Source organism: Pteronotus mesoamericanus, unplaced genomic scaffold (genome assembly GCF_021234165.1).
Source record: "Pteronotus mesoamericanus isolate MK-2021 breed Mesoamerican mustached bat unplaced genomic scaffold, CSHL_Meso_final scaffold_651, whole genome shotgun sequence".
NCBI lineage: Eukaryota > Metazoa > Chordata > Mammalia > Chiroptera > Mormoopidae > Pteronotus > Pteronotus mesoamericanus.
The window spans coordinates 39,025,193-39,040,352 of NW_026555325.1; the positions used below are offsets into that span (position 1 = coordinate 39,025,193).

Here is a 15,160-nt window from a genome sequence, read left to right on the forward strand (position 1 = left end):
TTTCAAGTAAATAATCCAAGACATAAAAATCAGCCACAATATAGTGTTTCGCAATACTAATTTAAGAGTAAAAGAAGTATTTTATCAATGAAACATTTAAAAGTGTTTATGTTGCTTTCAATGAAATTCTTATTTAATTATGCCCTTCTACACAGTGAGAAAACTTCCCATATTGGATCTTCTCTGAAAAGTGTTGACAGATTTCTATTAAGACCAATTTATGCAAAGGATGTATTTTAAAAGATCTTATATTGCATAAGATATAATTGTGAGTATTACTAAAATATGCAGCATACGAATATTTTGCCTTTTCAATGTCCTATTATTGGAGACTAATTTTAAAACTGAGAATCTGAGCATTTCCATATATTTTAAATATTAATGAATAATCATATAGAATGAGCCCTTTCACATCATAGCTATTTAACAACATATGGAAGTCTAACATATTTTAAACCAGAAATCATTTTAGCATTTAGATCATGAAGACTCTGTTGTCTATAACAACTACGGATTAAATCTAAAAATGTTGGGTCATCCTTATGGAAGGAAAAACTTATAAGTTACCCTAATCATGACTGCCTCTTTAGTTTGCACACACAATTCCAAGATCATGTCAAGTTGCCAAAATTCACCACTTAAAATCCTAGTAGGACAAATACTACTAATTATGGCATTGCCCAACAGTGTGTGAAATCTGTACAAATCTGGAAAATTACAGACAAAGCCAAGTTTACCTCCATATATATTTCCAAACACTTTAGAACAAATCTGCCATTTGTAAGTTATGTTACTTACCTAAAAGCATGTTTCTTAGCAATAGTCAATTCAGCCAGTCTGTAATTTCTATGTAACAAAGGTATCAAGAGTTGAGAAGTACTTAACCTGCCACACGTTTTATTACAGGAAGCATAGGAGCCTTCACAAACTCTTCCTTGTACACTGAGCCTGCTGGAGCACTGGCCAAGCTCCACTCCCTCTCCGTGCACCTCTGCTGAGACTAGCAAACAATACAGTGACTGTCAGTAGATACTGCCTCCTCAGTCTACAGAGCCAAAAAAAATTATGGAAAAGTAGGTTACTTCACTGGACTTGGAGATGCAAATTCTGAATTGATCATGCTGTTTCATTAAAATCTCAAGTAACATTTTCTACTAAATGCACAAAGACAAAAAATCTTTACTTGAACAAATAATTTTATTAAATCATGTTTAAAAAATATAACTACCTTCCTTCCCCAATATTTTTTCCTCTAACAATTTAAAACACATTCCACTATAAACTGGCATATAAAGAGATATGGACTATGTATCTTTATAAGTGAAGCAGATGTTCATTATTGGAAGAATGACAGTGATTTCAGATTTTCTTGGAAAGCAGCATTCTATTGCATTATAGGACACAGGAATGGTAACCATAAGTAGAAGCAGCTATGGTACATGTAAAAGTTTTGCCTATCACAGCCCCAGTAATGCAACTGAAGGCAGAAGAAATTGCTAAATCCCTCTGATTAGAGATTTCAAAGTGATGAGTTGTTGGTGTGAATAATTCACAGCTCTAGAAGGACTCTAAGGCTTTGTTTATTGAGTGGTTTTTTTTTTAGTGATACATAAAGTAATGCTGTAACTTAACAAAAAAAATCTTAGATTTGACAAAATATGAAGTTATGGGGAAACAGAACAATCATTCCTAGGGGCAGCTATTTAAAAATTGATGATTAATGTGTTGATTTAAAATGGGGTGTTTTTGTTGTTCAAAGCATGGTATAAAAATTGTGTAAAGAATCACTGGGATAGCTGCTAAAAATGCAGATATCTGGGACTGCCAGAAATTTATTGAATCAGTATCTTTGGTTTCAGAACCAAATTTAATAAGAACAGCACCACCAGAGGACTTTTAAATGTTGATTGTAATAACACATTGTATATATCTGATTCCAAATCAATTACAATAAACCTTCGTTATTGCCTAACTGATTAAAACTATTCAAGGACAATTCTGTGACAATTTATTCTCACAAGAAGTTTAAAAAACCAAAACACAAAACTGCATAAATATTCCAGTGTAGCTTTATGAAGGCAGAGGGAAAAAAAGCCAGAGGCAATAGAGGATGCCCCTTTGACTGCATCTGACTAAGTCCAAGGCAGAGAGAGTGCTTGATAGGAAGGCACATGCTGTGAAGAACCAGAACAGAGAAGCATCGCATCTCCAAGTTTGTGACGCCGGCACCAGCCCAGCACTGACTGGATTCCCTGCCTAGTGTCCCAGTGGTGTGAAGAATTTGAAGAGGTGATACCGGAAAGCCAAGATATGACTGACTGGAAAGTCACCCAATATCACTGAGCCTGTTTTCTCAGTGACAGAGTAGATTTCTATGGTCCATTTTACTTCTTAAATATTTAATGTTTAAAAACTTTTATAACAATAATAGGGTGTGGTTTCTTTCAAAGTTTTTTTTTTAAGGACAAACCTCATGAAAGCAAATGATTGATTAATCAAAGAAAAAGAGCATCTCTTATGGTTTGATTTGTGTTCACCAGAATTCCTATGTGGAAGTCCCAACCCCTAGTATCTCAGAATATGACCTTATATGGAAATAGAGTCTCTAGAGAAGTAATCAAGTTAAAACAAGGTCATTGTGGGTGGGCCCTAATTCAATATGATTTATGTCTTTATTAAAAACAAAGACATTTGGATACAGATAAAGTACAGAAGGAAGACAGCGTGAGGAGACACCAGGAGAACTGACCATCTATAAGTTAATGAGAAAAGCTGGAACAGATCTTTTGTCAGACCTCTCCAAAGGAACCAACCCTGCCAACACCTCAGTTTCAGACATCTAGCTTCCAGAATGGTGGTACTTTGTTATGGCAGACCGAGCAAACTACTACAGCATCTTTACCAGGTGGCTGATGTTAAGCATAGGCTTAATAATTCATGAAAGGGTTGGAGAGCTGACCGTCGCTTACTCTTTTACTAAGAAGTCTGACTAGCAGTACAGCAGCTATTTTTGGAAGGTTACTTAGAACTCAGATGTTTTATATTTGTACTCTCTTTAATTTTTCTTTAGTTAAGTTGGTCGTGCCTTTGTCTACTTAAGTAGATTCTCTCCACCCCCCAACAAAAAAACATTTGCTTTTGGTTTTGTCATACTGCTCTATTATTTTCTTGAGTTTTCTGCTCTATTTATACCTTGTTCTTATTAACATCTGTTTCCTTTCTTCTTTTAATTAATATTGATACATTTTTTCTAGTTTTTAAGATGCACGTGTGGTTCATTTATTTTCAATTTTTATTTTTTAATATTAAAACCATTGAAGAACACGGTTTTTGATAAAAAGCTTTCCTTTCCATTAACGTTTAGATAATCTATCATTTTAGCTTTGATTTCCCTCTTTCTTTCTTACTTGCAGGTTGAAAAAATTGAGAAATAAAAATAACAATATATCTTTTACTCTGTCTTTAGTATTAATTAATTTAGGTTACTACAAATTTAAGACATTGTCTCAACTAATTTTGAGCCATTAACTGTACATAAAGAAATTAGGGTACTCCTGGGGACATCAGAATTCATTCACTTGGGAGTTTTAACTTTTCAGTTCTGTTTGGTGTGTTATTAATCAACTTCCAATTGTCTATATCTTTATAAATTCATTGCAAAATGGCAACCATTTACCTACTAGCACACTGTTAATCACTGACTTTCATTCAAGGAGATAAATTATTTAAAAAATCTACCTCTTGAAATAATGTCATTATAATTTAAAAGCATTAACATTTAAAAGCAGGAGTCAGTCATGTGTCAGGCACTCTTTGAGGTGTTTTATATTCAATTCTCACAACAACCATTGTTCAGAGGAAGGCACTGACACTAAGAAAAAATAAGCAAATTGCCCAAGATCACAGATCTCCCAATCCAGGGCTCCTTCCAAGCACACTCTTTATAAAATCTAGTAAATTGAGACAGCAGGGATTTCCAGAGAATGTAAAATATTTCATATTTTTGGGGGAATTGAAAACATAAATCATTTGTAAGTAAAAGGAAGTTTGTTTCAAAAAAGCAAGTAGTTCTTTTGTTTCTCTTTCTCCTTTTTTTGCTTCAGGGGATATTTTAATTTTCTTTCCTTTTAGGGGAGAACAAATGAAAGAACTTGAGAGTAAATCATTTCATTTTGAACTATACCACTATTTAAGATTTTTCTATCATAATAAATATTAACTTCTAGCAGCACATCTTCTGTATTAATTCAAGATTCCTCACACTTAGTGTCTAAAATACATGCAAAATTCTTTAGCAGCATTCATTTTTAAGTGCTTAGTTTTTACTTAAGACTTCCTAAAGGCATTAACTATTATTACTCCTGGTAAAAATATGCTTAACTGAGGGAAAACTGTAGTCTAATCAGCTTTTCAATTTTCTGTAAGTACAGCGCTCTGTAGGTAAAAGATAATTACCATTAACTAGGCTGATGTTTACTTGACTAGAGTGAGTATTTAGGGAATTAGATGAGTTCTAAGTTTGAGATCCAAAATGGAACCAGAAAAGACAAAGAATAAAAAGAATTAAAACTGTTGTGTGAATGAAGATATTCATTATATACACTAAATGCTCAACAGCACAGATAAGGGTGTGTCAATATTAGAAAGTATTATAAAATATATTTAGTGATATAGGAAAATGTTCTATATATACCAAGTGGGAGAATGATGTAGAATTGAATATATAGTAGAGGTCACATACGTAAAAGAAGCCTATTCTATACCTGTGTGAATGTTTTCATATGTGCAAAACTTTAACATGGAAGGTTTACAGAAAATTTTACAGTATTCTTTTATTGTTTCTGTTTTTGTACTTAACTGAAAAAATTCATCTTAAAATTTGCAGTGGGAGGAAATTGACTATTTAAAAGAAAACATATAACTTACAAGAACCTGCAGGTAGTAGTAGCTAGTTTAGATGATATCACTTAGAAACCTCAGTAGGTCAGTGCCGACCACTAGTCAAGTTTTCCAGTTTGTTTTGGGCCCGAATGATCCTCTGAGTGGCCTGGACTAAGATTACAGATCTGTTTAAGTATGTGGAGTCAACATGGGCAGGAGACTCACATGGATCACAAGTGCAAATGTATAGTAAGGAGTTTGAAATAAACAAGATAAAAGGAAATGAGGATAACAGTATCCAATATTTATTGTGAGCTTCAGCCATCAATCCCCGCAACTCCTCCGTGGCTCAGTCTCCTCACCTGTAGTATATAGAGGAGCATCGAGAACCTGCAGAAAGGTAACACAGAGAATCCAGCCTATGAATAGGCTCACATGCTTGATTTCTTTTAAAGAATTAAAACTTTTTAAACACTATGGTAGCATTACCATTTTTACCCAAGTGCTTTAACTTATACGAAGGAAATAATTTACATGCAGAGAAGCTAGAGCTCCCCAGTCACCTCATATAACATGGCTCTCATTAAACTACTTGGTAACAATGTCATCAGAAAATTTCCATGACAACATCATGGCATATAATTAGCATGGTTCAGACACATTGGATCACGGACAACGGGACACATCAAAAGAATGATTCTGTCATCAATGATGCTATCAGATGGAGCACCTGCTCCCCTCCTATCCTGGTCAGCTGGTGTTCAAACAATGCAATATAAACTTTCTTTTCCTTTTCTCTTCCTTTTCTCTTCCTTTTCTCTTCTTATTTTTGTAGTATTTTAAGATTCATTTTTTTTTTACTTTATTTTTTATTGTTGACACTATTGCAGATGGCGACCACTTTGTCCATCTCCACCCAGCCCGTCCTCCCGGCTTCCCTCTGGCCATGACCGCACTGTTGTCTGTGTCTCTGTGTCACGCTTATGTGTTCTCTGGCCGATTCCTTCACCTTCTTTCGTGCAGTCCCTCCCTCCCACCTCCCCTCTGACAGCTGTCAGTCTGTTCCATCCTCTGTTCCTATTTTGTCAGTTTATTCTATTTATTAGATTACATATATAAGCGAAACCACAGGGTATTTGTCTTTCTCTGACTAGCTTATTTCACTTAGCCTAATATTCTGCAGGTCCATCCACGCTGTCACAAAAGGTAAGATTTCCCTCTTTTTTACAGCAGCATAGCATTCCACTGTGTAAATGTACCACAGCTTTTTTTATCCACTCATATGCAGATGGCTCTTGGGCTATTTCCACACCTTGGCTATTTTAAGACAGATGATCAGCTGTGTCAAGTTTTTCATCAGGGTTAAATTAGAAATGCTATCATTTTTTTCTTTCTTTTTAAAAAAATTTCTACCTGCCTAACAGGCACCCACTCTGCCTTGTGTATTTTTAAGAACAGCCAGCTTGTCTTCTCAGGTGGAGATTGCCTGGGGCAGGAAAATTCTCTGCGATTGTTTATCCTGAGTGAGCGATTGCTAGCTGGGAGAAATGTGCCTTTTCTACTTTGCCTATGGCATATATCAATATTTGGAGGGAGATGGACAGACAATAATACTTTAGACAAGTTGGGCAATTTTGTAGTGAGATAATATTCAGTAAACAAAGATGTTTAGGTACACCTAACTCTGGGAGTTGAAACCCAAAGGGATTTTATGATTTGCTCTCCATTACTGTAAAGTCTAAAAAAAAAATTACAAAAATTACTAGCTTCATTTTCTTTCAAGAGCTGGTTACAGTAGGTGTTTGAAAACAACACTGGAAGTTGTTTAAAATATTATCTAAAGGTGGATTCACTGGAGTCAAAACTACTGAAATATAGTTTTAGAGTCACATGGGTACAGGTAGCCTGTATCTGATCTGTTTTGTTAAATTAGCTATAAAAATATTTTTATTAGTAATATACTTTTCCAAGATAATTCACATGTATAAACTCTAAACTATATTAATAAGAAAAAATAGAGAATTTTGCTTTTGTCTTGGGATATGAGTTTACTTGTTTTACTAAGCAGTTTTAAGAGTCAATAAATAGATGTTTTGAAACTTTGAATACATGTCAGATAATCAGAGAATCTTAATACTTAACTCCAAAACCACCTCATTTTATTAATTAAGAGATTGAGATCCAGAGAGAGAAATTATCTTGCTTATTGCCACCCAGCTGGCAGAGGGAAAGAATCATAAGATTATTTATTCATTCTCTGAATCTTTCGTGAGTTCCATTCTGTGCCAGGCTCTGTTCTGAGTGATGAGGCCACGGGAGTCCCTGCTCTCATAGAACTTCCATTAGACTAATGTTTCCTGATTCTCATCAGAAAGCTCTTTTAATTTGCTCACATACTTCCCTTACCAAAAGGGCTCATCAGTAAGCTCTTGAAAATGCTCCACTGTGTGATAAAAATGTCTGTGGCTTTTTGTTGTGCTTTTCCACTCAGATTCACCTGTCATGGTTGTTTTCTTGAAGATGATCAAATTTATCCACATTAAAAAGAAAACCCCCAGACCTTTATGTTCCATGTCTTTCAATGAACAAATTATGTTATAAGGTCTGTGTTGTATTTTTTATTATATCAATGTAACATATTTGGGATATAATGGCATAATACAATTGAAAACATTTCAATTTTTTATTTCTGTGCCTCCCCAAAACAGAAAAATTCTGAGATCCAGAGGTAATGATTTACTCTTTCCCAAGTTTATTAGGTACCTCCATTAACATTCAGTAATCATATTATGATTCAAGTGAATGATTTAGAGAAATAGCTATATAACATCAAGTGACCTTGTAACAGTCTATAACTGCAGCAGTAAATCAGGAGGAATTCTAACATGTGGTTTTATTCACTCATTCTGCAGAAATCATGTACTGTACACGTACAACAACTTCAGTAGGAGGTGCCTTAGATAACCACATTATGTAAATAAAGCACAATACAAAGCATGTTTCCAGGGCTTGCCAGCCCCTAGCTTCTGCTGCCTAATGTGACTCCTCTTTGAATTACATGATTTTATCCCGTTCAAGCCACTCTTGATTGGACCAGGGCTAGGTGTAGATAGTGGGTTTAGGGAAAGCTAATAATCAGAGCTGTATGATTGGTGGTCTGGTTTAAAACAATGTTCCAGTCAATCCTGGAGGAATTGGGAAGACGAGAGACCAGTGATATAAGTGCTGAAGACAGCCAAGCTCCGACCATGTTCACAGGGGGTCATGTTCAATTCAAAGTTTATAAGGGGGGGACTTGTCACTAGAGAGAGGAGAACTGAGCATGAAGTGCTGAGGAGGTGAGAGACTATGGGAGGCAGAGATCATCTTTGAGAAAAAAGACTTCACTATGGTTTTCCAGGTCATTAACACTTGTTTCCACAAGCCACAGCCTCCTGCAATGTTGACTTTGGATTTCATGAGGTTCACTGTTGCATCCTCACAACAAATCCCTTTCTTCTTAAGTTAGCCCAAGTCTATTGTTTGCAACCAAAGTTATCCTAGCCAAGAGAAATAGCTTTTCATGCTTCTACACCTAAGTTTTTAACCACAACAAAAGAGCGAAAGAGTGTCACAAACAATGGTGATTCCTTTTAAATTTCTGAAGGAACCTCATCCATAAGTTAATTTTGGGCCCTATTATGTCATTAATATTTAATGACATGGTGGTTTTTAAATAAGTTAATTTCTGTAGCCTTCTAAATATAAAATATGAAAGTTACTGAAAACCACAGTACTGAATTCATCTCTTCCAATTTCAGCTTCAAAACAGTTTTTCGATAATACTCATAATATCTACTTATCTCACCTTTTTTTCCCCTATCAAAGGCTTTGGAAAACAGGCACCCAAAGAAACCATAGTAAGTAACAGTTTTTTGGTTTGCCAAGGTTCTGATATTCTCCTTTATCAAAGTGCTTTCCGGCTATTTTTCCCAATTCATTTTCCTCCTAAAATAACATATTCATGAGGACTTTCTCCTTCATTCTCCATATAATTAGTCACTCATGCTTCCCAAACTACATGAGAAAACACATTTTCTCCTTTGTTTTGCTTTTAAAGATTTGATCACATTATTTTGCCCTACTTGTTCATCTTTATCACATAGTTCATATAACAAACACCGAATTTTTTCTGTATTTATCTTGCTCCTGTTTACAACAAACTCCATCAATATTGTTGCCACCTGATATACCAGAAAAAATGTTTTATCCTTTATAATGTAAAGAAAAAACTTTCAGCTAATTCAAATGCTTTAATTCAAAAGAAATATTAAAATGACACAGCAAACAGTATTCAGCTATAGCTCTGAACCATCTGAAGCGCTTTATCTTCTCGAAGGTTTTCCGACTTAGGAGAAAATAGAGGTAGTAAGTAACTTATCTGAGGTCACACAGCTAAGCACGCAAAGGGTGGGGATTTGAAAGCAGGGGTTCTGGCCCTGCAGCGGGAACCCTTAATCATATGCTGTTTGTCCTCCCTGTAAACACTTTGACCAGTTGTACCTTAGAACCAACTCAAGAGCATTGTGACGCTTACCACCTCCTAAGCTCCACCCCCCGAGATTCAGACACTGCGGGTCTGGATGGGGCTTGTCATCAGTATACTTAAAACATGCCAAGGTGATTCTAAAGTCCAGAGAGAACAGAACATTAAGCCCAGGTCACCTGACTATCTACTGGTCCAGCCAGAAGCAGAATCCACTTACCCTGACTTTTTCCTCTACATTACAATGACTCCCACTTTAAGCAAACTGAGGGAGAAATGAATAAAGATTTTTACCCTGGAGTGATGAGTTTGAACTTCTTAAACCAAAATTCAAGGATCACTAAACAGGATGGTGTGACTTTTGGTGATTATTAAAACTAAGATGAATTATCAATTTTCTTAAATAAATGTGTTCATGAGAAACTGATGAACATTTCCAAATTCCCTCTTAAGTATTGTAGCATTACTATGATTTAGACACCAGAGGTCTCTGCTATACAACTTAAACTCTCTATATAACACAGAGCCCTCCTGAGAATCAACTTAGGGCAAAATCTTTTAAACTAGGAATGAAGGCAGTGTGTGATATTTGTTCATACTGAACAAATCAGCAATCTGGAAAAAAAACAAACACACAAACAAAAGAAACCAAACTTTGTAGTGTTTACCAAATCATGATGTAAATGGTCCCACCATTACCAATTTCAAGCTAACGATGTACGGACATTATTAAATGTGGAGCTGGGAAGAGATGCTCAGAAGCACATCATTACATACTATTTCCACCATATGTACACAATAGATACACATACACACAACCTTCAAAGAGCATAGATAACAGTAAAATGTAGTTAAATAATCAGAAAGTAATGGGTTTTGAATATTTATCACCTGTGTCTTAAATGTAGTTCATTTAATGTATGTTTACATAATTTAATTTTTAGCAATGCTATATTTATTAACTGGCTTGCAAACTTCCTGAAAATTTAATAATCAGCTCCTGCACGTTGGTCCGACACACCTCTGAAAAGGCGTTCATTCAATCACACATTTTTCTTAAAGGCAGCCAATATTTAATTAAATAAATGGTCAAGAAGGGGAAGGGGCAAGCAAAGGGACATGAATAGAGGACTCCTGTGCATGGACAATGGGGGAAGTGGTAGTAGGGGAGGGGTGGGCAATGGGCAAAAATGCAGGACAACTGTTAACTGCACAACAATACATGAAAATATTGTCAAGTGTAAGTCAATTTCCATGGTACACAGAGTCTACATGGGAGAAAAAAATTCTCTTCCTTTATTTAGTTTTCTCAGAAATAAGCATTTTTGACTAAGTCTTCTGGAATAAATGTAGCTTTTATTTTGATCAACAGAGCATAAAGCTTAAGAGCAGAGGCTCTGGGATCAGAATGCCTGGACCTGAGTCCTGACTCGCCCACCAGCATGTAACTCTATGACTTTAGGAAAGTTACTTCCAAAGTTTGGCCATGGGTAAAATGGGATGATAATAGTATCCACCTCACAGTATTGTTGAGAGAATTAAGTTATTACACGTGAAGCACTTAAAACAGTGCATGGCACACTGCAAATGCTCAGTGAATGTTAGCTAGTCCTGTCATATGAAAGTGCCTTCAAGAATGTAAAGTATGTGTACTTGAGATGGCTTCTTAAAGGTCCCTGAACACACCAAAAACTTTCAAGTGTCCCTGGTTTCTCTCATGCTCATCTTTCCACCTGATAAAATGAGCTGCCATGTCTTTTTAATAAGCTCAGTTCAAAAATGTTGTTTCTCTTAATTCTTTCTCATTAACCAGAACCATGGATGATTCAGTAATTCCTTCGAAGAAGATACTAAGTGCATTCTTAACATGCACATAACAAGTTCTGAGGTCTAATATTTGAAGGCCAAGTACAGAGGTGTGCATGTTATGAAGTGGGGTGAGAGCTTCTGTCTCCTGCTGTCCTCCTTCCTAACAAGTCAAACACTTCTAACCAGAACTCACATATGCATGAGTGGCTTCCTCAGAGGATACAGCTCACAATGCTCCTCGATGGTTACCACAGCATAAAAAAAAAAAAAAAGGCAGTGCATGAAAGTCCTGGTTCCTAAAGTTTCAGGACATCTAAATATTAGGTACAAAAGAAAAGACTGTATGAATGTTAAAAATTACTTAATTGAAGGGCCACCCATACTTTGAATCTATGTCCTCCGTCTACTTCTTTCGGTCAGAATCTTAAAAGCACTGTATTTCAGCATATTAGGATCTCCATAGCACAATTTCAGGTACATACTAGGTGATCAATAAATGTGATTGTATTTCATTTCATGGGTTGCTATAATCCTTAGAAAAATCCCAAATTTAGGAAAAAAATAACTTTGCTGTCTCCTGTTAAGTTAATGTTTGTATGGAAAAAAAATGATGTGACTATAAATTCCCTTTTCCTCCCAAAAGTAGCTCTAAAATTTTATTTAAATAATCAATTACCTTATATAGATAGATTTAAGGGAGGAAGGAAAGAAGGGAGAGAGGGAGGCAGTGGGGGAAGTTAAGTTCCTCTTCCTTAAGGGAAGTATCTCCTTAAATATAGAATCATTGTTGCATTTTATTTTTAGCAATGTAATGAATTGACAGGTATCCTAAAAACCCTCCCCCTTGTAAAATGAATCAAGTTATTTTAGAATGCTTTTAGATGCACAGGAGACAGAGAGGCAGCTACAGAGCGAGGGAAATCCCCGAAGGGCAGTGATGGAAAACCAGTTACGTGAAGCAGCACTACTGCCATGACTAGGCCAACGGCTTTGCCAGTGTAGGTACCATAGAGTCTGGGGTTCAGGCAATTGAAGCGGAGCACAAATCAAGGCTTTGCTCCTCGGCAAGGTAGAAAGTGAAAAATGAAAGTCAAAGCCAAGTCCTTTGAAAACTAACCCCTCAGAAATGTCTACTTGACAGCAAAAAGAAATTGCGAGGAAAATTGTTTGTTTTGGTCAGAGTCTGGGGAGAGAGGCTGGTTTTCGTCTTTCTTTTTATTGTTGTTCAAGTACAGTTGTTTCCATTTTCTCCCATCATCCCCCTACCCCACTCATCCCCACCTCCCACCCTCGATCGTACCCCCTTTTGGCTTGTCAATGTGTCCTTTATACATACTCCTTGACGAATAAATAAACCACAGTTCTTTTGGGGATATATAAGCCACAGTTCTACCATTACGAGGGGCAGGATTTAGACATTCATTACCTGCCTGGTCCCAGAAACCCCAAAACATGAAAAGTATATGGTCCAGGATTGGTTGCATCCTAGGGCACCGAGAAGTAGCGAACAGCTAAAATAATACTTTCTGGAGGGGTGCGTCTTCAATCCAGGCCTTGCAGAGTTCCAAGAGAGAAAGCCTAGTGAAGCATGAGCTCATAAGTAACAACTATAAAGTGCTCAGAGAAACAAGCCCCCCTCAGCAAGAGACAGAGAAACAGAAATAGCATAGTTTGAACTTCTTCATGGATTTCTTAGAATTGGTAAATACAGATGATAAAATGTATCTGAAATATCTGAAGAATTATAGACTGTAGATCCCATAACAGTCATTAAAGAATTCAAAAGACTGGCATATGTGTTGTATAAGGATTAGGAAACAGAGAGAGAATTTGAGAATATAAATTTGGAATTGTGTAAGTTTTCAAATAACATTCTGCATAGACTAAAAAGACAATTTTCCTTTCAAGTCTACCTGCTGCCCTTATTCCTCTGCCGCCTTCACTCGCCTCCCCTCTTCTCCATCCCCTTTGGAGGGCTTGGAAGGTTCACTCTGACTTCCTCAGACCAAGGACAATGTGAGCTCTATAAGCATCATGGCCAACAAGCAACTGGACTCTGCAATCTGGAGGCAATATTTATGTTCCAGTTATATTTGAAGATATTATTTTACAATATTAATTTTAAAACATCCCATTATGGTTTATGTTTTAAATTTGGTAAAGAACTATGATATTTCTTTTGAATATGGCAGTAAATAAAATTTATAAACTGGCTTTTTATTCAACTTAAAATCAGACTTTTATATGAAAAATAAAATGTTGTTTGATACAGCTATCAAAAGACTAAGTTAACTGTCTTGGCCTTAGAAGCACAGTTTTCCAACAAATACTATATACAAACTCTGTTGTATACTCTTACTGTTTTTACAGAATTAGGCCCGGAATTATCAACAGCTTTTTAAATGCCAGGAGCTGCTTGAAATGTCATTATCATATATTAGAAAGCTAATGCTGCATTCTATTTTTTATACAGTATTTAAACAAATATCTGCTTTGTGCCTGATACTATGGTATGCTCTGTGAATAATTAATAAGCAAAAATGGTCACAGCTCCTGCTTTCAAGAGCCACAATCAAGTGAGGGAGAAGATTATTACTAGAGTAATGGCCAACTAATTGTAGAACTGCAGCTGGGCAACTATGACATAGTCTTCTTGACTAGAGTTAACAAATGCATTGGTCTTAAAAACCTTTTAAGGGATTCTTAATTTTTCAAAAGTTAAAGGGCAAGAAATGATTTGTTCTTATTGTAAATACATTATTCTTTTAAATATGATCCAAATTTTCACACGAGAAATTTTAATCTGATACTGATTGAATCCTTTTAAACCACTATCAATTTTGCCAATATTTAAGAATTTTTAGGACCCTTTCATTACAGTCCCCAATGACAAGTTGCTGAATTTATTAATTTCTACACTATAAAATTTTATTTCTTTAACTACTTACAAAGCAACAGATTACATGGAATATTTTAATGGATTTTGAAAATTCCTGCTTTTCAATGAATTATCATAATTGCATTTTAAGCAATGTTTAATTTGTTTCTGATTCCAACTGCCTGCTAATGGAAGTTGGAGACACAGGTCAGCACATTGGGTGGGCTGGTCAGCTAGTCTCAGAGAGGAAAAACTGAGCTGGGAGACAGGGCTCACAGGTAGGGGGAGCACCTGCAGACCCCATAATCTCCAATTACTGACTCTTTACAGCCTATGTTATTCTCTAAACCCAACCCATGCAAAACTAATTGTAGGAAATGCAATAAATAATAAAACAAAAAACGAGGGTTTGTTAAATTTGTAGGTTTGGTGACTAAGTTAAGTAATTTGGTCCTTTGATAAATTGGCTCTTTTTTTAAAAAATTCTTGTTCAGTTACAGTTGTCCCCATGCAGCAGGGGGTAGGGGATGTAGATTGACTTTTAGTGATCTGCTTTACTCCATTTGGCCTAGAATTACCTATATCAGTTCAATGTGACTTGGTCCTAAGTCATCAGATAAGAATATTCTGGCAGCTTGAAGCTAGATTGGAACCAGCACTGAAAGGTGAATGAGCTCTGGTCAGGGGGATAGAGGGGGTAGAGTAAGGCAAGAGCAAGGAAGGGCAGGTAGTAGGGCCTGGCTGGCAAGAGAAATTAGGTTGAGATGAAGGCAAGGGGTCCTTCCAGGCCAACTAGGATGAATTTAAGAGTTCCACCTTAGTCCTAAATCCCTGGGAAGCAGTGATGATGTTACAAAAGGGAGAAACATGAGATTTGGGTTTTGAAAAGGTCACTCCGGCTACAGCATGGAGAATAAACTGGGGAGCAGCTGTGGCATATGCAGGACCATCCAGCATGTAACTGTTGCGGTAGTTTGGTGAGCAACGGCAGTAGCCTGGACTGGGGAAGGAGCGCAGAAGATGAAAAGCAGTACATAGATTAGAGTATTGGTCCTCAGCTGGGGGTG

General features: G+C 36.3%; 1 protein-coding gene across 4 annotated transcripts in view; it reads right to left on the minus strand.

The window, feature by feature from the left end:
- The window catches only part of ZNF385B (zinc finger protein 385B), a 369,869-nt gene that overhangs the window by 171,642 nt on the left and 183,067 nt on the right, over positions 1-15,160 (minus strand). Inside the window, exon 1 of one of the 4 annotated variants that reach the window (XM_054562405.1) lies at positions 799-821. The exons of the other annotated variants lie outside the window; for them this stretch is intronic. Coding sequence (XP_054418380.1) covers positions 799-808 — 10 coding nt within the window. The 5' untranslated portion in view covers positions 809-821. Of the gene's footprint in view, positions 1-798; positions 822-15,160 lie in introns of those variants that run through there. 4 annotated transcript variants of the gene reach the window in all.